A 25,124-nucleotide genomic window follows, 5' to 3' on the forward strand; every position below is an offset into this window, starting at 1 on the left:
GGTTCAGGCTATTTACGACTGGGTGCAACCGACTTCTCTAAAATCCCTGCAGCGGTTTTTGGGGTTTGCTAATTTTTACCGTAAATTTATAGCCAATTTTTCTGCCATTGTCAAACCTCTGACAGATTTGACAAAGAAGGGAGCTGATGCTGAGCATTGGACCCCTGAGGCAATTGTGGCCTTCCAGGAGCTTAAAAGGCGATTCACTTCTGCCCCAGTTCTGCAGCAACCTGATGTGTCTCGCCCATTTCAAGTTGAGATCGATGCCTCAGAGATCGGAGCAGGTGCTGTTCTGTCTCAACGAGACGCTACTTCGGGTAAACTTAAGCCCTGTGCCTTTTTCTCTCGGAAGTTTGCTCCTTCTGAACGGAATTATGATGTGGGGAACCGGGAATTATTGGCTATGAAGTGGGCATTTGAAGAGTGGAGGCATTGGTTGGAGGGGGCTAGGCATCAAGTTGTGGTGCTTACGGACCACAAGAATCTCATCTATCTGGAATCGGCCAAGAGGTTGAATCCTCGGCAGGCCAGGTGGGCTTTGTTTTTTACCCGGTTTAATTTTGTAGTCTCTTTTTTGCCGGGCACCAAGAATGTTAGGGCCGATGCCCTTTCCAGGAGTTTCTGCGCTGACTCTTTGGAGGTTGTCGAACCGTCTACTATCCTGAATAGTTGTGTAGTTTTCTCGGCTATTTCACCTGATCTGCAGTTGGCACTGGCGGAATTTCAGGGGGATAAACCTGAGAGATGTCCTACTTGGAAACTGTTTGTCCCAGACCAATGGAGAGACCGAGTTGTCTCTGAGGTTCATTGCTCTGTTTTGGCGGGTCATCCTGGCATTTTTGGTGCTCGGGATCTTGTGAGATGCTCTTTTTGGTGGCCTTCCCTGTCCCGGGATGTCTGTCGTTTTGTGCAGTCGTGTGGAGTTTGTTCTAGGTCCAAGCCCTGTTGTTCACGTTCTAGTGGGCTATTATTGCCTTTGCCTGTACCTAAGAAACCTTGGACGCACATCTCTATGGATTTTATTTCAGAGCTTCCCATCTCTCAGAAAATGACTGTGATTTGGGTGATCTGTGACCGATTCTCCAAGATTGTCCACTTGGTTCCCCTATCTAAGTTGCCGTCTTCATCAGAGTTGGTGCCTTTGTTTTTCCAACATGTTGTTCGTTTGCATGTTATTCCCGAAAACATTGTTTCTGACAGAGGGGTGCAGTTTGTATCCAGGTTTTGGAGGATTTTTTGCTCCAAATTGGGTGTTAAGCTGTCTTTCTCCTCGGCGTTTCATCCTCAGACCAACGGTCAGACTGAAAGGGCTAACCAGACCCTGGAGACCTATTTACGGTGTTTTGTTTCTACGGATCAGGATGACTGGGTTTCGTTTTTGCCTTTGGCTGAATTTGCCCTGAACAATAGAGCTAGCTGTACCACATTGGTGTCCCCCTTTTTCTGCAATTTTGGGTATCACCCTAGGTTCCTCTCAGGGCAGCTTGAGGCGTCTGACTGTCCGGGGGTGGATTCGGTGGTCAACAGAATGCAGCAGATTTGGGGGCAGGTAGTGGATAAATTGTTTCAGTCCCAAGAAACTGCCCAAAAGTTTGCCAACCGGAGTCGGACTGTTGGTCCCCGGTTTAAAGTAGGGGACATGGTGTGGTTGTCCTCTAAAAATATTCCTATGATAGTTCCATCTCCTAAATTTAAGCCCAGATTTATTGGAGCTTATAAGATTTCGGAGATTATTAACCCTGTATCTTTCCGTTTGACTCTGCCTACGTCATTTAAGATTCACAATGTCTTCCATAAGTCCTTGTTGAAGAAACATGTGGAGCCAGCAGTTCCTGCAGCAGCGCCTCCTGACCCTGTTTTGATACAAGGGGATCTGGAGTATGAGGTTGAAAAAATTCTGGATTCCCGTCACAGTAGGCGTCAGCTTCAGTATCTTGTGAAATGGAAGGGTTATGGGCAGGAGGATAACTCTTGGGTTGTGGCTTCTGACATTCATGCGGACAGGTTGGTTCACGCCTTCCATCATGCTCATCCCGAGCGACCCGGTGGCGTGGGTGAGGGTTCGGTGACCCCTCCTCAAGGGGGGGATACTGTTGTGAATGTTAGTTATGTTTTGGCTGCTGGGAGGCTCCCTCTGGTGGCCAGGAATGGTTTGGACTTGGACCAGGTGTGTTGTGCAATGGGCATTTCCTTTGCTAACTCTCTGCTTATTTAAATCCTGGTCTGATTGCAGGCTGTTGCCGGATGTCAGTTGTTCTTTGTATCTCCACCCTGCTTCATCTTGCTCTACACCACATCTACTCCAGATAAGTGCTTGCTCTTTATTTATTGTCTGGTTCTTTTGCTTATCTGGGTTTGTCATTTGCTGTGGTTGTTTTCAGTTTATTTGCTTGCAGGGATTTTCCCCCTCAGTGGTTTGTTGGGGAACTCCCTGCAGTTCTGTGTGGAGTATTGCTCTTTTGGGTCCATGTGTTTGTGGCTTGTTGAATTTGTTATGATTCTTGTTTTCTGTTCATTGGTATGACAAGGGCACCTGGTATAGGACGGAGTTCAGATGCGATCTGAGGGCCTTTTTGTACTATCAGGAAGTTGGAATTTTGCAGGGTTTTTCTCTGGCCACCATCAGTCCCTTTCCTGTCCTTTCCTATTTTAGTCAGCGGGGGCCTCACCTTTTACTAATCCTGTCATCTACCTGTGTATTGTGTTTTTCCTATATCACAGCAGTCTTTGAATGTGGGGGGCTAGCTATTCTTGTCTATTTTCTGAGGCAGAGAGTTATTCATCTTTCCTACCTTTAGGATAGTTAGTTCTCCGGCTGGGTTCGCGGTGCACAGGATGTTAGTTCACCCCTCGGCTACTTCTAGTTGTGATGGTTAGTAAGGGGATGGCGGCCAGATTAGTTGCCAATGCTCTTGTCACCTTTTGCCAATGATTTGTGGTGGTCTTCCATGGTTTCGGATCATAACAGTTATGTCTGTGACTACCTGGCTAGTCCAGGGCGTCACATTCCCCCTTGGTGAAATACAGACCGTCCGCGGGCTGCCTGTCCATCACCGGTTTTATTTTTGTTTTTGTAAAAGATAAATTAACATGTCAACATATAACATAAGCATTCTTTAGTTCTTCCCTTTCGGGAGGCATGGCACTTTAACGTTGCAAATGGTAAACATTTTTATTTCAAAACAGACGGGTTCATGGTCATCCGCTCCCCCACCCAAGCAACCTAAACCTTGGTGCTGCCCCTAAGAAACGGGCAGCACCCCTCTTCCCCAGTCCTGGTCCAGGTTACCCGAGCGGGAACGGGTACGGTGTCTCGCACCCGGCTGTCACTTCAGGGGACCCCACGTCCAGGGGGACCCCTGACCCCCGGAGGATGGCCACCGGTCCTGGTGGTGGCCGGGCCCCAGCCTACTCTGCTGCGGGCCCTTCCTCCAATCTGCCTCTCCGGAGACGGCACGGCACGGAAAACGGCCCACAAAACTATTTCCAAACCCACAAGTTCGTGGATGGCCTGCTAGTTCTGGGCCATGTCCATGAGCAGTTCCTCATGCGGACGGTAAAAACACATAGTGTCCCTCCGGGGACAACTTGTCTTAAAACGGACGGCAATCAGGTGAAACTTCGGTTTGATTAGTGGTCATTCATTCACAACTGGAACAATCAACAAGCTGCACAGGGTCCCAACGGGGATAACTTTGGTGACAACGGTAAACCGCTGCCTTTACTTGAGGTCACACTCATCATGGACCTCCTCCAACTCGACATCCGGATGGCACGGTGGGGGAGGGTGTTGGGGCCGCATCTGCACACCGCGGCTTTCCCTCTTTCACGTCCAGGGCATACCAGCCCCTCTCCCCGCAATGTCGGGTGTAGGTCACCAGGTCGCCCGGCAACAGATCGCGACCTGGGTGGCCCGTTGGGAGATGTGAGTTCACGTCGCGGCGGGCCACAAACACTTCGGCCTCCAGGCCCGGTTAATAGATAAAGCCGAACCCCCTTTGCGGGTCAAACTTCCTGACTTGGCCTTCATAGAGTGGGCCCCGCACCCGGAAGGTGGCGTGCCGGAGGTGGTCTTTCTCCCGTATGGTACGGGCCACCACGTCGGCTCTCTCCCGCTCCCTGGCGGCTATCTCCTGGCCCAACGGGTTCGACTGTTTGTCCCAGTACGGGGCATTGGCATACCCCTGCGCTTGAGTCGGGCCCCGCTGGATTGCCCCCACGCCGGCTACAACCAGCACGCTCTTTGGGGGGTCCAGCGGTGACGTGGCCTGAGGTGCTGCCCTGCAGCAACGACCCGGCGCAGCCTCAGCCGAGGCAGGGAGTTCAGGGACAGATGGCCTCACCGGTTGGGCCTTCGGGCTCGCAGCGGCCGGTTCTTCCGCGGCCGGGCAGACTGCCGGGGCCAGGTCCTCTGTCAGTGCAGCCACTTCCGGGGCTGACGGCTTCTTGTCACGGACGGGCACCTCCCGCCGGAACTTCCATGGCAGCGGGAGGGATGCGGGCCGTTCACGGACAATGCCCCCAGGCCGGTCCTCTAGGACGGACGGGTTAGATTCCACTACCGATGTTGGGGGTAGCGGACCGAGTGGAGGGGCAACAGCAACCGGTTCGGATGGCGGGGGAGACAGGAGGGTGAGCGGACGCAGAACGGGCCCTGCAGCCGCAGCGGCCGGTCCCTCAGGGACACAGGGGCATGGGTCACCTACCCGCTCCTCCAACACTGCCTCCATCTCGCGTTTCCGCACGGCCGCCACCACTTCCTCCATCTCGGCCACCCAGCGCTCCATTAAGAACCGGACCTGGTTCTGCAGGCGGCAGCACATTTGTGCGGTCCGGGCTTCCACCCACGCCGCTGTTCCGGGCGTGGGGTCGGGTATTTTGGTATCACCGAACGGGACGGACATGCTGCTTGCAGGCTTCCAGGAACCGGACATGTTGCAGAGTCCTGGCGTCCCTGCTTTTTATGCCGTCGGCTACATTAGGCAGGCCTTCACCCGCCCCCCCTTGGTTCTTTCTAGCACTTCCTCTTTGGGGACGGGGCTTCACTTTCGCGCTTTCCCTGCTCGGGGAAGACGCTCGAGCGGGAAATCTTCACGCCAAAGATGGCGGCGCTTCAAATTTTTCAGCCGGACGCCGCCGGCGGGGACTGCAAGGCGCACTTCTACCAGTAGGTAGACTGGTTCTATCCTGTTCGCAGACGCCAAGTTGTCGCGGGCGGAGGGGACGCGCTCGCCACGCTCGGGTCCGAGGATTCTGCTGCTGCTGCTCGGTGGCTCGAGTGGTGGGCCGGACCCGGGGACTCTAGCAGCGCTCCTCACCCGAGAGTGAAAAGGGATGGTTTGTTTGGGGAGAGAGTTCGTGACGCCACCCACGGGACGTGGTGATGATGGCACCACCGCTGCTGGTGACGGGGATCCCGGGAGAGATGGTAGGGAGCAGCTAGGATGTTGTCCCCTCCGTGGGTAGGGGTCGGTGCTCCCGGGGCCTGGTGATGTAACGGGGAGGCTGGATGGCCGGGGTGCAGGGTTGCAGGGACAGCGCGGCGCGGTGCCAGGCGGCACTAGTGTACTTACTCAGACAGTCAATGACAGAGTCTCTGGTAAACTAAACGGCTGGATGGACGGGTCCCGCAGCCGGCTGCACTGTTGTTGTGCTCTCCCCGGATGGCTGATAGTGGCTGTCTTTCCCTGCACCTGTGTAAACTGTGTTGACTCCAATGGTTTCCCAACGGTAGTCCGCTCCCCGGCATATAGGTGCCGTAGGAGCCCTTTTGCCCGCAGGCGCTGGCCCTTGGATCTCTAGCCTGTGGCGGTGGCTGTATATCCTCACGGTGTGGACTGTTGCCTTCTGTCGGGACTTGGTTGTTAGGAAACCCCTGGGGTTCCTGTCACACTCGGATTTGACTATTGTCGGCGGCTCCAAGCCTGGTTGGGGTCCGATGGCCCTGCCTGTGTGCTTAACTTCACACCAGTCCCCGATTCGGTACTGGTGGGCCACCGCCCAACCCCGGTCCTACGGTTCCGCAGAGATCCGTCACTCCTGCAGATGGCCACCATCGTCTGCCAACCTTGCTATCAGTGGCTGGGCTCCAACCCAGACACTTGCAGTTTGTGACCTCTCACTTTCACCTCCTAAACTGATCTACTGCTTTTCCCGCCTCCAGGCCTGTGAACTCCTCGGTGGGTGGGGCCAACCGCCTGGCTCCACCCCACCTGGTGGGGACATCAGACCCTGGAGGGAGGCAACAAGGGTTTTTTGTCTGACTGTTGTAACTGCCTAGGGTGGGGGGGTTGTGTATGGTGTTATGTCTGTGACTACCTGGCTAGTCCAGGGCGTCACACTCTCCATAAAGATGGTCTAGGCTATAAGAAGATTGCAAACACCCTGATATTGAGCTGCAGTACAGTGGCCAAGACCATTTAGTGGTTTAACAAGACAGGTTCCACTCAGAACAGACCTTGCCATGGTTGATCAAAGACGTTTAGTGTATCTGTTCAGGGTCATATCCAACGGTTGTCTTTTCAAAATAGACGTATGAGTGCTGCCAGCATTGCAGCAGAGGTTAGAGGAGTGAGGGATTAGCCTGTCAGTGCTCAGACCATATGCCGCACACTGCATCAAATTGGTCTGCATGGCTGCTGTCCCAGAAGAAAGTATCTACTAAAGATACTACGCAAAGAACCCCATAAACAGTTTGCTGAAGAAAAGCAGACTAAGGACATGGATTACAGCAACCATGTACTGTAGTCTGATTAAAACAACGTAAACTTCTATGATTCAGATGGTGTCAAGCGTGTATGTAGGCAACCAGGTGAGGAGTACAAAGACAAGTATGTCTTGTCTACAGTCAAGCATAGTGATGGGATTGTCATGGTTTGTGGTTGCATGAGTGCTGCCAGCTGTGGAGAGCTACAGTTCGTTGAGGAAACCATGAATGCTAACATATACTGTAACATTCCCTTCCTTTGCCCTTTGGAAACTGTGCTGCAGGAAAGTATTCCAACATGATAATGACCCCAAACACACTTCCAAAACTACCACTGCCTTGCTAAAGAAAATGAGCGTAAAGGTGCTGGACTGACCAAGCATGTCTCCAGACTTAAACCCTATTGAGTATCTGTGGGACATCCTCAAATGGAAGGTGGAGGAGTGCAAGGTCTAAAACATTCACCAGCTCTGTGGTGTCGTCATGGAGGAGTGGAAGAGAATTCCAGTGGCTCCTGTGAAGCTCTAATGAACGCCATGCCCAAGAGAGTTAAGACAGTGGTTAAAAATAATGGTCGTCACAAGTGATAAACGAGTACTACCATACTTGGGTGCTCGGTCCTCGTTAAGAGCAGCTGGATGCTCGAACACCCGAGTATAATGGAAGTTAATAGGGGACTCAAGCATTTTTCCAAAAGATTCAGCTCATCACTAGTGGCCACATAACATATTGACACTTTTGGCCATTTTCCCTTAGGGGTGTACTCACTTTTGTTGCTAGCGGTTTGGACATTAATGGCTGTGGGTTGAGTTATTTAGAGAACACACCATATTTACACTGTTAAGCCCACTTTACACGCTGTAATGTATCTTACAATGTGTCGGCGGGGTCACGTCGTAAGTGACGCACATCCGGCATTGTAAGTACATTGCAGTGTGTGACAGGTACGTGCGATTGCGATTGAACGTTAAAACGTTCATCGCATACACATCGTACCTGTCTCTAGAATTGCACGTTAGATTGTTCATCGTACCCGGGGTAGCACACATTGCAGTGTGTGACACCCCGGGAACGATGAACAGATCTTACCAGCGTCCTGTGGCTCCCGGCCCACAATGCGGAAGGAAGGAGGTGGGCGGGATGTTTACGTCCCACTTATCTCCGCCCCTCCGCTTCTATTGGCCGGCTGCCGTGTGACGTCGCTGTGACGCCGAACGTCCCTCCCACTCCAGGAAGTGGACGTTCGCCGCCCACAGCGAGGTCGTATGGACGGGTAAGTACGTGTGACGGGGGTTACTCGTATGTGCGGCACGTTCAACAAATTGAACGTGCTACACATATGATGGGGGCGTTGCAAATCGCATACGAAATCGTATGCGAAATTGCAATGTGTAAAGCGGGCTTTATACAAGCTGTATACTGACTACTTTACATTGTATCAAAGTGTCATATCTTCAGTGTTGTCCAAAGAAAAGATATAATAACATATTTACAAAAATGTGATGGGGTGTACTTACTTTTGTGATATACTGTATCACAATAAACTATAAACACAATACTTTTCTTTTTGGTTCCATTTTCCATGAGCTGAACTTAAAGATCTGAGACTTTTTCTATGTACACAAAAGGCCTTTTGTCCTCAAATATTGTTCACAAATTTGTCTAAGGCCCGTTTCACACGTCAGTGAAAAACACAGACGTTCTTCACTGACGTGTAAAACACACACATGTCCCTCCGTGTTCCGTGATTCACGGCACACGTGGGTTGTCCATGTGCAATCCGTGATCCATGATTGCATATGGACATTACTCACCTGCCTTCGTTCGTGCTGTCCATGATGCTGAAGTCTCTGGCTCTGCAGCGTCCACCCACCGATCTCAGCAGCTACTTCCTGGTCGGGTTTTCCTGCTCCACATGAATATACATGAGCCAGGCAGAAGCTGCCGAGAGCGGAGGCTCCAGAGCGAATCGCAGGCAAGGTAAGTTGAAAATATTTATATGTCTGTGATTTTATGGTACGTGTTTCACTGATCACACACGGATCACACCATAGTGTGGTCCGTGGGTCATCAGTGATGCCCGAAAAAAACTGACTTGTCTCCGTGTCTCCTGATTCTGGTACGTTTAAAAAAAAAGCACAAACGTACCAGAATCACTGACGTGTGAAAGGGGCCTGAATCTGTGTTAGTGATCACTTCTCCTTTCCAAGATAATCCATCCACCTCACAGGTGTGGCATGTCAAGATGCTGATCAGACAGCATGATTTTTGCATTATTAATATTTATTTTTTTATTGCATAACTGCATCATATGCTTATTGTTTTTTCCTTTAATTGAAGCCAGTGATAAAAGAAAGAGCAAATCTGCAAGCAAGGAAAATGTTGCGTTTTACAAAGTCATTTCCAAAGCCATTCCTGGAGAGTGTGCCAAGTTCCAGATCCTCCATGTTACACCTTCAAGTATGAAATTGCATCTTTATATAGTATATAGAAATACAGCAGTGCTTAAAGGGAAACTGTCACCATGAAATTACAGTCTAATCTGCTGTTATGCTCGCGGGGCCAGCAGAGATGTTAGTGAACCCACTGGCCCACCAGAAAACCCAAAGGGGCTTGACTACGAACCTACACCAGGTCTTCTTTAGAGCCTCTAATGGTGACGGGTGCTGTATTGGCTGGCCCCAGGGGTACGGGAGCGACAGTCTCTGGCAACAGGTTGCGGCAGCAGCAGGTGTCGAGATTCCGTCGGGGATAGATAGATAGATGGATGGATGATAGAGCAGTAGTGTCCGACGTGGATACTTATCGGCTGCAGGAGACGATACTTTGTGGCAGTGGATATCGTGGTAGGTGGCCAGTGTAGCTGCTCGCAGCAGTGGCAGGTTAGGGGTGACGGCAATAGCACACTGGAATGCAAACAGGTATCAGCAACAGAACTAGCACAATTTAACAGCAGCAGCACAGTGCTAGGGGACCTGAGAACTAGTAACGTATTAGACTCGTTGCCCCAGCACCACTGATAGGGCAGAGGTACCTTAAGTACCTGCGACCTCCCAGCTTACCTGGGAGGTACTTCCAGGTTAGGAGGGCGCTGACCCTTTAAGAAAGGGGGCGTAACCATGGATGTGCCCTACGGGCAGAGGGTGGAATTCTGCAAGGTATACAGATGCTCTGGGAGGCAGCAGCATGGAAGGGGGACTGGACCACAGCTGTAGGACGCCTGGTCAGGTGAGGAAACCGACGTCCTTGCCGGGGGAGGGGAGCAAGAGCGAGTGAGTCTGTCAGCATGGATGTTACACCGGCATCATCTTATAGAACAAAGGAAGCTCTTAACATTGATAGAGGGGGACAATAAACATATTTTTGGGAATATCCCTCAATTAAAGAGACATGGAAAAAGGGGAACAACTGATATAACAGATCACACACAATAATATAAGACACTGTACACAATTACTATCAATAGGGATGAATAATATGTGTTAGGTCCGGGTGATGGTGGATCCTCTGGGCCGTGCACCAGACTCCCCCAGTGAGGCAACCTGGAGCTAACCCCTATACAGGGACTGTCCGGTCACCCCACCAGAGGGCCTAGGTACACGGTAGCCGGAGCACTAGCGGGACCGGGATAGCGTCCCTCAGGGAACGGGTAGAACGGAGTCTTTAGAGCCACAGAGTTCTTGGAGACAATTAAGGGAGTCCGGTACGGGTGCTGGTTAGGAAGCTCAGACGGGATCCGGGTTAGCTGGATGTGACTGGGAGGCAGCCGGGTGAAGCCGGGGATCACAGACAGGCACAGGCAGATGTAACGGTGGTGGGATTCCCCGCTGACGGACACCGGAGGACCTCTTGGCAAACCCGGATTCAGGAGCCGGTTACGGGGGCAGAGCAGACTCTACGAAAGAGACAGAGTTAGCACAGGCAAGGCACATGGGGACCTGGACTCCTAGCTTGCAGAACTTGACGAACAGGCGACGCCCTCCAGGCAGGGAGCTCCTGATATACCTGACCCTGACTGATGTAATATCCTGTTTAGGGAGTGCAGGGCCTTTAAGAGGAAGTCAGTGACCGCGCGCGCGCCCTAATGCACATGCGTGACGCCCGGGTGCCGGAGGCCAGAGCAGGGAGCGGTGCCGAGGAGGACGTGTGGCTGGAGGCAGGAGACCCGGGGACAGGAGCGGTGAGTGAGAAACGACGTCGGGACCCGGGGAGCGTGACAGTACCCCCCCCAGGCCCCCCTCCCCGCAACCGGGACAGAAAGGCACAAATCAGAGGAGTACCCACATTCTTCCGGGGTTCCCAGGACCTATCCTCGGGACCATAACCTGCCCAATCGACCAGGAAGTACTGCCGTCCCCTGACGGTCTTCATGGCCACGATATCTCTTACCGCATAGATGTCATCATCGGCTATGGGAGGAGGAGGACAGGCATCAGAGGAGAAGGAACCGAGGACAACAGGTTTCAGCAAGGACACATGGAAGGAGTTGGGTATCCGCATGGAGGGCGGTAGCTGCAACTTGTAGGACACCTCGTTGATCTTCCTGAGGACCTTGAAGGGACCGATGTACCGCGGACCCAGCTTGTACGAAGGAATCTTGAGTCGGACGTACTTGGAGGCAAGCCAGACCAAGTCCCCAGGAGAGAAGCAAGGATGATCAAGACGTCTCTTGTCCGCATGTTTCTTCATTCGTGCAGCAGCATGTCCCAGGGAGGTCTTGACTGAGGCCCATATAGCGGAGAAGTCTCTGGCCAGGGCATCTGCTGCAGGTACATCGGAAGCTGGAGAGACTGGTAACGGCACAGAAGGCTGAAGACCATAGACAACATGGAAGGGAGAACTGGAGGAGGATTCGCTGACCTGGTGGTTATGAGAGAATTCAGCCCAAGGAAGGAGCGTGGACCAGTTGTCCTGGTGGACATTGACGTAGTGACGAAGGAAGGTGGTCATGATCTGGTTGACTCGTTCCACTTGTCCGTTTGACTGAGGGTGGTAGGCAGAGGAAAAGTCCAGAGATACCCCCAGGTGTTCACAGAGAGCCCTCCAGAAGCGTGAGGTGAATTGGGTTCCTCTGTCGGACACGATATGGGCAGGAAAGCCATGCAGCCAGAAGATGTGCTGTATGAAGGCATCCGCAAGCTCTTGAGCAGAGGGCAATCCGGCCATAGGAACAAAATGAGCCATTTTCGAGAATCGGTCCACCACGACCCAGATGACCGTATGACCGGAGGACAAGGGCAAGTCCGTGACAAAGTCCATGGCTATGTGTTGCCATGGAATGGAAGGAGTCGGCAGAGAGAGAAGAGGACCAAAGGGCAGGTGCTTAGGCGTCTTGTTCCGGGCACAGGAGGAACATGCAGAGACGAAGGCGGTGACATCCGTACGAAGAGACGGCCACCAATAGTGACGGGCGATGACGCCCCAGGTTTTCTTCTGGCCGGCGTGTCCGGCCATTTTCGAGGAGTGTCCCCATTGGAGGACCTTGAGTCGGTCGGTCTCCGTGACGTACGTCTTCCCAGGAGGGATCTGTGCCAGGGAGACGGAAGCCACCGGGATGACCTTGCTAGGACAGATGATGGGCTGGCTTGGCTCCTCCTCTTGGTCTACCGAAACAAAGGACCGAGACAGGGCATCTGCCTGCACGTTCTTGTCCGCAGGCCGATAGTGTAGCTGAAAATCAAACCTGGCGAAGAAGAGAGACCAACGTGCTTGGCGCGGATTCAGCCTTTGAGCGGAGCGTATATACTCCAGGTTTTTGTGGTCAGTATAGATGATCACCGGGTAAACCGCTCCCTCCAGGAGATATCGCCATTCCTCCAACGCCATCTTAACGGCCAGGAGCTCTCGATCACCAATGGTATAATTGCGTTCTGGGGCTGAGAAGACCTTGGAAAAGAAGCCGCAGGTGACCATCTTCCCGTTGGCGGATTTCTGCATAAGTACGGCTCCTGCCCCTGCGGAGGAGGCGTCAACCTCCAGGGTGAATTGGCGGTTCAACTCAGGACGGTGAAGGACGGGAGAAGAAGCAAAGGACCGTTTCAGAGAGCAGAAGGCGGCTTCGGCCTCGGGTGTCCAAGCCTTCGGATTGACCCCCTTCTTGGTCAGGGCGGAGAGCGGAGCAGTTAGGGTCGAGAAGTGAGGGACGAACTGGCGATAGTAGTTAGCAAAACCGAGGAAACGTTGGATGGCTTTTAGTCCCGAAGGAGGAGGCCAGTCGAGGATAGCAGAGACCTTCCCGGGATCCATCTGCAGTCCGGTGTCCGATATTACATAGCCCAAAGAGGGGAGGGATGATTGTTCGAACACACACTTCTCGTGTTTGGCATATAAGCGATTCTTCCTCAGCCTCTGTAGCACGATTTGCACGTGCTCTCTGTGGGTACGTAGGTCTGGGGAGTAGATTAAGATGTCGTCCAGGTATACGACTACACAGACATAGAGGAGGTCCCTGAACACGTCGTTCACCAGCTCCTGGAAGACTGCCGGAGCATTGCAAAGGCCGAAGGGCATCACGCAATATTCATAGTGCCTGTCCCGGGTGTTGAAGGCGGTCTTCCACTCGTCCCCGGAGCGTATGCGAACCAGGTTGTAAGCCCCACGGAGATCCAATTTGGTGAATATACGGGCTCCCCGGAGCCGATCGAAGAGTTCAGGGATGAGAGACAGGGGGTATTTGTTTTTCACTGTGATCTGGTTTAGTCCCCGGTAATCGATACAGGGCCGTAGGTCGCCTTCTTGTTTCTTGACGAAGAAGAAGCCCGCACCAGCCGGGGACGAGGACCTGCGAATGAACCCCGTGCCAGGTTCTCGGTGATGTATTCAGACATGGCCCAGGTCTCAGCAGGGGACAAAGGGTATATCCGTCCCCGAGGGGGTGTGGTTCCCGGCAGAAGGTCAATGGCACAGTCGTAGGGTCGATGTGGAGGCAATACCTCCGACTCCTTTTTATCGAACACATCTGCGAAGGACCAATAGGCTGGAGGAAGTCCAGGTAAGGAGTCCAGGGCCAGAGGACGACGGACGGGCTGGACTGACTGGAGGCAGTTCTAATGACAAGACGGGCCCCAGCGGATGATTTCTCCAGTACGCCAGCTGACCGTAGGTTCATGTACCCGTAACCAGGGTAAACCCAGCAGAAGCGGATGAGACATGCGTGGTAGAACATAGAAGGCGATTTCTTCGGTGTGTAGCGCACCGATACGCAGTTTCACAGGTTTAGTGACGAACAGGACGGAATCAGAGAGGGGTTTCCCATCCACAGAGGCTATCACAAGCGGTGTCTGCAGCGGGGTGACAGGTAACTGGTACTTGTCAACTGTGGCCTGGTGGATGAAGTTACCCGCTGCCCCGGAGTCGAGATATGCCTCTGCCGTGAAGCGGGTTTCTCCTGTTGTCACCTATACAGTCCATGTCACTGGGTCAGAGAGCTTCCCAGTACCTAGGGTGGCCTCTCCTACCAACCCTAGGCTTTGGAGTTTCCCGGTTTCGCTGGGCAGGCACGCACCTGGTGTGCGCCGTCTCCACAATAGAAGCAGAGACCCTTGGCGGCTCGTTCCGCTCGACGCTGCTCGGAGGACCGTAGCCGGTCCACTTGCATGGACTCCATGGGCTCATGGATGGAGGAGCCAGAGAGCCCGGATGAGGAGAGGATAGGCTTCTGTGGAGAAGCGGAGTGCCTTACAGGGCGCCGCTCGCGGGACATTTCCTTAGAACTTTCTTGAAAGCGGAGGTCTATCCGGGTTGCGAGGGCGATCAGGGAGTCCAAGGTGGAGGGGACGTCTCGACCGGCCAGCTCGTCCTTGATACGACCGGTAAGCCCCTCCCAGAAGGCGGCAGTCAAGGCTTCATTGTTCCACCCCAACTCAGATGCCAGCGTGCGTAACCGGATGGCATACTGACCTACTGTCAAAGTTCCTTGCCGTAGCCTGAGGAGGGATGAGGCGGATGAAGAAGCACGTCCGGGTTCATCGAACGCGGTACGTCAGCGAGAGACCCAATCCCGTATGTTGACCTTCATGACGTACCAGCTCCTGCTGCAATCCGGCCAGTTTGGATGCTAGTGCTTCGGCGGGATCCATGGCCTGTTCGTTCTGTTAGGTCCGGGTGATGGTGGATCCTCTGGGCCGTGCACCAGACTCCCCCAGTGAGGCAACCTGGAGCTAACCCCTATACAGGGACTGTCCGGTCACCCCACCAGAGGGCCTAGGTACACGGTAGCCGGAGTACTAGCGGGACCGGGATAGCGTCCCTCAGGGAACGGGTAGAACGGAGTCTTTAGAGCCACAGAGTTCTTGGAGACAATTAAGGGAGTCCAGTACGGGTGCTGGTTAGGAAGCTCAGACGGGATCCGGGTTAGCTGGATGTGACGGGGAGGCAGCCGGGTGAAGCCGGGGATCACAGACAGGCACAGGCAGATGTAACGGTGGTGGGATTCCCCGCTGACGGACACCGGAGGACCTCTTGGCAAACCCGGATTCAGGAGCCGGTTACGGGGGCAGAGCAGACTCTACGAAAGAGACAGAGTTAGCACAGGCAAGGCACATGGGGACCTGGACTCCTAGCTTGCAGAACTTGACGAACAGGCGACGCCCTCCAGGCAGGGAGCTCCTGATATACCTGACCGATGTAATATCCTGTTTAGGGAGTGCAGGGCCTTTAAGAGGAAGTCAGTGACCGCGCGCGCACCCTAATGCACATGCGTGACGCCCGGGTGCCGGAGGCCAGAGCAGGGAGCGGTGCCGAGGAGGACGTGTGGCTGGAGGCAGGAGACCCGGGGATAGGAGCGGTGAGTGAGAAACGACGTCGGGACCCGGGGAGCGTGACAATATGCCAGAAAAAGTTTTATATACTGTATATTTTATGAGAAATATTTGGTAGTAATCTTTGTTGTAATTAATTTAAACCCCTGTTCCTTTGTGGGTTGTCCTATCAGTGCTTAACAGTCATGTTTGTATGCACTCATACAGTAATGGCTATCAATCACTGATAGGAATTCTCAATGGAATAGTCCAGTGGGCAGTCCTATCAGTGATTGTCAGCTATCTGTGTATGCACACTTATACAGTAATAAAATTCCAGGAAGAGCAATGATTAAAATACAGATTATACTGAGTCTTTTCTCACAAAACTAGATAGCAATCTGCTCAGCTCACCCTGATCTATAACATGATGCCTGCAGATTGGATGGTATTTTCATAGTGACAGTTTCCCTTTAATGGATCATTTGTCTGATACCTATGCTTTTGCCTATGGCTCCAGGTGACACATTTGTATTATTTTAGTTCAGTTAATTGCATGAAAGATACATAACAAATTCAACTCTGCTAGATGTATACATATACACCGTGTGCAGAATTATTAGGCAAGTTGTATTTTAGAGGATTTTTTTTATTATTGATCAACAACTATGTTCTCAATCAACCCAAAAGACTCATAAATATCAAAGCTTAATATTTTAGGAAGTTGGAGTGGGGTTTTTTTAGATTTGGCTATCTTAGGAGGATATCTGTTTTTGCAGGTAACTATTAGTTTGTACGTAACTTAATAAAAACAAAATATATTCCCATCTCACTTGTTTATTTTCACCAGGTAAACTAATATAACTGCACAAAATTTAGAAATAAACATTTCTGAGATGCAATAACAAAACTTAAAAAAATTAGTGACCAATATCGCCACCTTTCTTTCTGATGACACTCAACAGCCTACCATCCATAGATTCTGTCAGTTGTTTGATCTGTTTACGATCAACATTGCGTGCAGCAGCCACCATAGCCTCCCAGACACTGTTCCGAGAGGTGTACTGTTTTTCCTCCCTGTAGCTCTCACATTTTATGAGGGATCACAGGTTCTCTATGAGATTCAGATCAGGTGAACAAGGGAGCCATGTCATTATTTTTTCATCTTTTAGACCTTTACTGGCAAGCCACACTGTGGAGTAGTTGGATGCATGTGATGGAGCATTGTCCTGCATGAAAATCATGTTTTTCTTGAACGATACCGACTTCTTCCTGTACCACTGCTTGAAGAAGTTGTCTTCCAGAAACTGGCAGAAGGTCTGGGAGTTGAGTTTCACTCCATCCTCAACCCGAAGAGGTCTCACAAGTTCATCTTTGATGATAACAGCCCATACCAGTACCTCATCTCCACCTTGCTGGCGTCTGAGTCGGAGTGGAGCTCTCTGCCCTTTACTGATCCAGCCTCTGGCCCATCCATCTGGCCCATCAAGAGTCACTCTCATTTCATCAGTGCATAAAACCTTTGAAAAATCAGTCTTAAGATATTTCTTGGCCCAGTCTTGACGTTTTATTTTATGTTTCTTGTTCAAAGGTGGTCAGTTTTCAGCCTTCCTTACCTTGGCCAAGTCCTTGAGTATGGCACACCTCATGCTTTTTAATATTCCAGTAACATTGCAGCTCTGAAATATGGCCAAACTGGTGGCAAATGGCATCTTGGCAGCTTCACGCCTGATTTTCCTCAATTCATGGGCAGTTATTTTGCACCTTTTTTACCCAACATGCTTCTTGCGACCCTGTTGGCTATTTGCCATGAAACGCTTGATTGTTCAGTGATCATGCTTCAAAACTTTGGCAATTTCAAGACTGCTGCAACCCTCTGCAAGACATCTCACAATTTTGGACTTTTCAGAGCCCGTCAAATCTCTCTTCTGACCCATTTTGCCAAAGGAAAGGAAGTTTCCTAATAATTAAGCACACCTTATATAGGGTGTTGATGTCATTACACCACACCCCTCCTCATTACAGAGATGCACATCACCTGATTTACTTAACTGGTAGTTGGCTCTCAAGCCTATACAGCTTGGAGTAGGACAACATGTATAAAAAGTATCATGTGATCAAAATACTCATTTTCCTAATAATTCTGCATACAGTGTATTGTGTAGAACAATAAATGTATATTTACTTTTTTATCGACTCTCATGATTGGGACAGACCAGTTAGAGTCTAAGGACCATATTCATGATTGCATTTTTACCAATTTTTGGTCATGAATAGCTCTCAAATAGTGATCATTTGATCTGCGACAAATTACTCAAAGATTTGTGCCATTTTTAGAAGTTGTCTTTTGTTGTTTCGTTTTCTAATTTTTACCTCAATGTGGTTTTTCTAAATGTCTTAAATGCGAAATTAATATTTCTCAAAACAATTTTACTATTTTGTAAAAGGTGTGGCTTTTCACACTAAAAAGTTGAAAAATGGGTCAAAGACAGATAAAAATGCTTGTATTTTATCTTGCATAAATATCATGATTCACGTGTGCCAAAAACTTTGGTGCAAAAAAACAACAAAAAGAAAAGTGACAAAAAAATACAAATGAATTGGGACCCAAGTTCAATTACAAAACAGCTTGTTTTTTCTGCGTCAGTCAACTAAGTAAAATCAGTCTTTTCAACAGTCCTGGTCAAGAAACTATTTCACACAGGGGACTGGATGTTTCAGGCTATGTGTCCACGTTGCTTTTTACCTGCTTTTTACCTGCTTTTTTGCTGCTTTTTCAACTGCAGCGTTTAATGGCAAAATAGATGTGCTCTGCTTTTCAAGCAAAGTCTATGGGAATTTGGGTTTCTTGTGCCCACTATGCAGTTCAAACTGCAGCCTTTTTGTGGCAGAACTTTGGACAAAAACTCAGCTTTGCAGTGCAAAACCCAAATGGCAAAAACAATTGACATGTCAATTGTTTTTGCCATTTGCGTTTTGAACTGCAAAGCAGAGTTTTTGACCAAATTTCTGCTAGAAAAAGGCTGCAGTTTGAACTGCATAGTGGGCACAAGAAACCCAAATTCCCATAGACTTTGCTTGAAAAGCAGAGCACATCTATTTTGCCATTAAACGCTGCAGTTGAAAAAGCAGCAAAAAAGCAGGTAAAAAGCAGGTAAAAAGCAACGTGGACACATAGCCTTATAGTGTATTTTGATTCTCTGCAATCGAGTAATGGGAAGCATGGGGGAGCCAATGTGTGTGGTCACTGGCATCTGCTCCATTTAAATGTCACTGTCAGAGATCGACATCAGCATATAAATGGTTAACAGCCACGGCTATGTAAAATAGCATCTATCACATATGGAGGGAGCTTAGTTCCTGAGCGCCCCCACATACACAAGTATCACCTCTTCCCAGGATGTTAATTCACATCCTAATACAAGAAAGGGTTACGTTAGGACTAGAGATGAGCGAACCGGTCGCGGTTCGGCTCGAGGTTGGTTCGCCGAACGGACCTCCCGTTCGAGTTCGGTTCGTCGAACGTTCGACGAACCGAACTCGAACTGCATAGGAAACAATGGCAGGCAATCACAAACACAGAAAAACACCTAGAAAACACCCTCAAAGGTGTCCAAAAGGTCACAAACAACTCACAACACATGGGAAAGTGACAAGGACATATACTCATGCGAAAACAAAAGAGCTGGACAAGGAAAAAGAGGAGGACACACAGATATATGAGTATATGCAAGGAAACATCGATTCCATTAATGTGCAACTTGAGCCCTGCTCATTCTTGGCTTCCAATCTTGATAAATTGCCTGAGCTCGCCACGTACGTCTTGGGGATCTTGTCGTGTCCTGCAGCCAGCGTTCTCTCGGAACCTGTCTTCAGTGCTGCTGTGGGTCTGCTGGCAGATAAGCACACGTGTCTGTCCACTGACAATGTGGACATGGCTCTCAGAGGACTTTTCTTCCCCTGGGTCAGCCAGGGGACGGGAAAGGCACGCGTATTTTTGAGAGTGCTTCATGCAAAGCATCTTTTTCTTTTTCAAAAGGGAGCTCAACCGATGCCAGTCAAGTGGGGTGTGTGTGGCCCAGTGAGTGGCAACCAGGGAGACTGTGGTTGGAGTCCCCTCGCTGTGTCTCTAAAAGAACCAAGATGAACAAGTCATGGCTCTCAGAGGACTTTTCTTCCCCTGGGTCAGCCAGGGGACGGGAAAGGCACGCGTATTTTTGAGAGTGCTTCATGCAAAGCATCTTTTTCTTTTTCAAAAGGGAGCTCAACCGATGCCAGTCAAGTGGGGTGTGTGTGGCCCAGTGAGTGGAAACGAGGGAGACTGTGGTTGGAGTCCCCTCGCTGTGTCTCTAAAAGAACCAAGATGAACAAGTCATGGCTCTCAGAGGACTTTTCTTCCCCTGGGTCAGCCAGGGGACGGGAAAGGCACGCGTATTTTTGAGAGTGCTTCATGCAAAGCATCTTTTTCTTTTTCAAAAGGGAGCTCAACCGATGCCAGTCAAGTGGGGTGTGTGTGGCCCAGTGAGTGGAAACGAGGGAGACTGTGGTTGGAGTCCCCTCGCTGTGTCTCTAAAAGAACCAAGATGAACAAGTCATGGCTCTCAGAGGACTTTTCTTCCCCTGGGTCAGCCAGGGGACGGGAAAGGCACGCGTATTTTTGAGAGTGCTTCATGCAAAGCATCTTTTTCTTTTTCAAAAGGGAGCTCAACCGATGCCAGTCAAGTGGGGTGTGTGTGGCCCAGTGAGTGGCAACGAGGGAGACTGTGGTTGGAGTCCCCTCGCTGTGTCTCTAAAAGAACCAAGATGAACAAGTCATGGCTCTCAGAGGACTTTTCTTCCCCTGGGTCAGCCAGGGGACGGGAAAGGCACGCGTATTTTTGAGAGTGCTTCATGCAAAGCATCTTTTTCTTTTTCAAAAGGGAGCTCAACCGATGCCAGTCAAGTGGGGTGTGTGTGGCCCAGTGAGTGGCAACGAAGGAGACTGTGGTTGGAGTCCCCTCGCTGTGTTTCTAAAAGACCCAAAATGAACAAATCATGGCTCTCAGAGGACTTTTCTTCCCCTGGGTCAGCCAGGGGACGGGAAAGGCACGCGTATTTTTGAGAGTGCTTCATGCAAAGCATCTTTTTCTTTTTCAAAAGGGGGCTCAACCGATGCCAGTCAAGTGGGGTGTGTGTGGCCCAGTTAGTGGAAACGAGGGAGACTGTGGTTGGAGTCCCCTCGCTGTGTCTCTAAAAGAACCAAGATGAACAAGTCATGGCTCTCAGAGGACTTTTCTTCCCCTGGGTCAGCCAGGGGACGGGAAAGGCACGCGTATTTTTGAGAGTGCTTCATGCAAAGCATCTTTTTCTTTTTCAAAAGGGAGCTCAACCGATGCCAGTCAAGTGGGGTGTGTGTGGCCCAGTGAGTGGAAACGAGGGAGACTGTGGTTGGAGTCCCCTCGCTGTGTCTCTAAAAGAACCAAGATGAACAAGTCATGGCTCTCAGAGGACTTTTCTTCCCCTGGGTCAGCCAGGGGACGGGAAAGGCACGCGTATTTTTGAGAGTGCTTCATGCAAAGCATCTTTTTCTTTTTCAAAAGGGAGCTCAACCGATGCCAGTCAAGTGGGGTGTGTGTGGCCCAGTGAGTGGAAACGAGGGAGACTGTGGTTGGAGTCCCCTCGCTGTGTCTCTAAAAGAACCAAGATGAACAAGTCATGGCTCTCAGAGGACTTTTCTTCCCCTGGGTCAGCCAGGGGACAGGAAAGGCACGCGTATTTTTGAGAGTGCTTCATGCAAAGCATCTTTTTCTTTTTCAAAAGGGAGCTCAACCGATGCCAGTCAAGTGGGGTGTGTGTGGCCCAGTGAGTGGCAACGAGGGAGACTGTGGTTGGAGTCCCCTCGCTGTGTCTCTAAAAGAACCAAGATGAACAAGTCATGGCTCTCAGAGGACTTTTCTTCCCCTGGGTCAGCCAGGGGACGGGAAAGGCACGCGTATTTTTGAGAGTGCTTCATGCAAAGCATCTTTTTCTTTTTCAAAAGGGAGCTCAACCGATGCCAGTCAAGTGGGGTGTGTGTGGCCCAGTGAGTGGCAACCAGGGAGACTGTGGTTGGAGTCCCCTCGCTGTGTCTCTAAAAGAACCAAGATGAACAAGTCATGGCTCTCAGAGGACTTTTCTTCCCCTGGGTCAGCCAGGGGACGGGAAAGGCACGCGTATTTTTGAGAGTGCTTCATGCAAAGCATCTTTTTCTTTTTCAAAAGGGAGCTCAACCGATGCCAGTCAAGTGGGGTGTGTGTGGCCCAGTGAGTGGCAACGAAGGAGACTGTGGTTGGAGTCCCCTCGCTGTGTTTCTAAAAGACCCAAAATGAACAAATCATGGCTCTCAGAGGACTTTTCTTCCCCTGGGTCAGCCAGGGGACGGGAAAGGCACGCGTATTTTTGAGAGTGCTTCATGCAAAGCATCTTTTTCTTTTTCAAAAGGGGGCTCAACCGATGCCAGTCAAGTGGGGTGTGTGTGGCCCAGTTAGTGGAAACGAGGGAGACTGTGGTTGGAGTCCCCTCGCTGTGTCTCTAAAAGAACCAAGATGAACAAGTCATGGCTCTCAGAGGACTTTTCTTCCCCTGGGTCAGCCAGGGGACGGGAAAGGCACGCGTATTTTTGAGAGTGCTTCATGCAAAGCATCTTTTTCTTTTTCAAAAGGGGGCTCAACCGATGCCAGTCAAGTGGGGTGTGTGTGGCCCAGTTAGTGGAAACGAGGGAGACTGTGGTTGGAGTCCCCTCGCTGTGTCTCTAAAAGAACCAAGATGAACAAGTCATGGCTCTCAGAGGACTTTTCTTCCCCTGGGTCAGCCAGGGGACGGGAAAGGCACGCGTATTTTTGAGAGTGCTTCATGCAAAGCATCTTTTTCTTTTTCAAAAGGGAGCTCAACCGATGCCAGTCAAGTGGGGTGTGTGTGGCCCAGTGAGTGGCAACCAGGGAGACTGTGGTTGGAGTCCCCTCGCTGTGTCTCTAAAAGAACCAAGATGAACAGGTCATGGCTCTCAGAGGACTTTTCTTCCCCTGGGTCAGCCAGGGGACGGGAAAGGCACGCGTATTTTTGAGAGTGCTTCATGCAAAGCATCTTTTTCTTTTTCAAAAGGGAGCTCAACCGATGCCAGTCAAGTGGGGTGTGTGTGGCCCAGTGAGTGGCAACGAGGGAGACTGTGGTTGGAGTCCCCTCGCTGTGTCTCTAAAAGAACCAAGATGAACAAGTCATGGCTCTCAGAGGACTTTTCTTCCCCTGGGTCAGCCAGGGGACGGGAAAGGCACGCGTATTTTTGAGAGTGCTTCATGCAAAGCATCTTTTTCTTTTTCAAAAGGGAGCTCAACCGATGCCAGTCAAGTGGGGTGTGTGTGGCCCAGTGAGTGGCAACCAGGGAGACTGTGGTTGGAGTCCCCTCGCTGTGTCTCTAAAAGAACCAAGATGAACAAGTCATGGCTCTCAGAGGACTTTTCTTCCCCTGGGTCAGCCAGGGGACGGGAAAGGCACGCGTATTTTTGAGAGTGCTTCATGCAAAGCATCTTTTTCTTTTTCAAAAGGGAGCTCAACCGATGCCAGTCAAGTGGGGTGTGTGTGGCCCAGTGAGTGGCAACGAAGGAGACTGTGGTTGGAGTCCCCTCGCTGTGTTTCTAAAAGACCCAAAATGAACAAATCATGGCTCTCAGAGGACTTTTCTTCCCCTGGGTCAGCCAGGGGACGGGAAAGGCACGCGTATTTTTGAGAGTGCTTCATGCAAAGCATCTTTTTCTTTTTCAAAAGGGGGCTCAACCGATGCCAGTCAAGTGGGGTGTGTGTGGCCCAGTTAGTGGAAACGAGGGAGACTGTGGTTGGAGTCCCCTCGCTGTGTCTCTAAAAGAACCAAGATGAACAAGTCATGGCTCTCAGAGGACTTTTCTTCCCCTGGGTCAGCCAGGGGACGGGAAAGGCACGCGTATTTTTGAGAGTGCTTCATGCAAAGCATCTTTTTCTTTTTCAAAAGGGGGCTCAACCGATGCCAGTCAAGTGGGGTGTGTGTGGCCCAGTTAGTGGAAACGAGGGAGACTGTGGTTGGAGTCCCCTCGCTGTGTCTCTAAAAGAACCAAGATGAACAAGTCATGGCTCTCAGAGGACTTTTCTTCCCCTGGGTCAGCCAGGGGACGGGAAAGGCACGCGTATTTTTGAGAGTGCTTCATGCAAAGCATCTTTTTCTTTTTCAAAAGGGAGCTCAACCGATGCCAGTCAAGTGGGGTGTGTGTGGCCCAGTGAGTGGCAACCAGGGAGACTGTGGTTGGAGTCCCCTCGCTGTGTCTCTAAAAGAACCAAGATGAACAGGTCATGGCTCTCAGAGGACTTTTCTTCCCCTGGGTCAGCCAGGGGACGGGAAAGGCACGCGTATTTTTGAGAGTGCTTCATGCAAAGCATCTTTTTCTTTTTCAAAAGGGAGCTCAACCGATGCCAGTCAAGTGGGGTGTGTGTGGCCCAGTGAGTGGCAACGAGGGAGACTGTGGTTGGAGTCCCCTCGCTGTGTCTCTAAAAGAACCAAGATGAACAAGTCATGGCTCTCAGAGGACTTTTCTTCCCCTGGGTCAGCCAGGGGACGGGAAAGGCACGCGTATTTTTGAGAGTGCTTCATGCAAAGCATCTTTTTCTTTTTCAAAAGGGAGCTCAACCGATGCCAGTCAAGTGGGATGTGTGTGGCCCAGTGAGTGGAAACGAGGGAGACTGTGGTTGGAGTCCCCACGCTGTGTTATACATGCTTTTAGAAGGGCATGACATGGCTTGGAGGTTGACTTTCATAAAATGCAAACTGTTGGCTACCAAAATGCTGCCTTTCCAACAACTGTGGTTATAGGCAATGAGGAACATACTGATGAAGATGAGACGCAGATACCCGATTGGGATGACAACTTAAATATTCGGTCAGGGCAAGAAGAGGCTCGGTCTGAGGGGGAGGGGAGTGCAAACACAACAATTGATGATGAAGTTCTAGATCCCACCTACTGTCAACCCCCAGTCAGGCACTCGAGGAGGTCAACAGAGGCGGTGGAGGAGGATGCAACCGACGACGAAATTACCTTGCGCCTTCCTGGACAGAGTCGGAGCACTGGTAGCACGTCTACAACTGCATCCTCAGCCACCACTCTGCCTATGAGCATTATTCGGGGTGCATCAACAGGTCGCATGGCCTCTAAGCCTTGCCTAGCCTGTTCCTTTTTTGACATAGAAAAAGATCGCCCAAATCATGTGATATGTAAAATTTGTCATGATTCTCTTAGTAGAGGTCAAAACCTCAGCAGTTTGACAACTTCTTCCATGAATCGTCACATGAATAAATATCATAGGTCCCGGTGGGAAGCTCACTGTGCTGCAATGCGGCCTAGCGGAGCGAACCATCCACCGCCCGCCCCTTCCAGTGCATCCGCGCGCTCTTCATCTTCTAGGACTGTGGGGACAGCTGTCACACCTGTTTTTCCACGCAAAACTTCCACCACTGTAACCGCAACAGGCAGTTTGCTTGGTAGGTCGTCAGTTGGTTTGGAAGGGGAAACAAGTGAGTGTGTACAGCTCTCTCAGACATCGATAGCACCTACGTTGGATGAAGGCAACATCATGTCTCCGCCTGCACTTTCCTCACAAACCTGCATTTTTCCAGGGACACCCTACTCAACACCGTCTACACA

The 25,124-nt window shown here is 50.8% G+C and overlaps 1 protein-coding gene across 1 annotated transcript in view; it reads left to right on the forward strand.

The window, feature by feature from the left end:
- The window catches only part of SHOC1 (shortage in chiasmata 1), a 525,180-nt gene that overhangs the window by 282,521 nt on the left and 217,535 nt on the right, over window positions 1-25,124 (forward strand). Inside the window, exon 14 of the mRNA XM_075348066.1 lies at window positions 9,047-9,166. Within this exon, the coding sequence (XP_075204181.1) occupies window positions 9,047-9,166 (120 nt within the window). The remainder of the gene's footprint in view (window positions 1-9,046; window positions 9,167-25,124) is intronic.

Source organism: Anomaloglossus baeobatrachus, chromosome 1 (genome assembly GCF_048569485.1).
Source record: "Anomaloglossus baeobatrachus isolate aAnoBae1 chromosome 1, aAnoBae1.hap1, whole genome shotgun sequence".
In the NCBI taxonomy this organism is placed as follows: Eukaryota; Metazoa; Chordata; class Amphibia; order Anura; family Aromobatidae; genus Anomaloglossus; species Anomaloglossus baeobatrachus.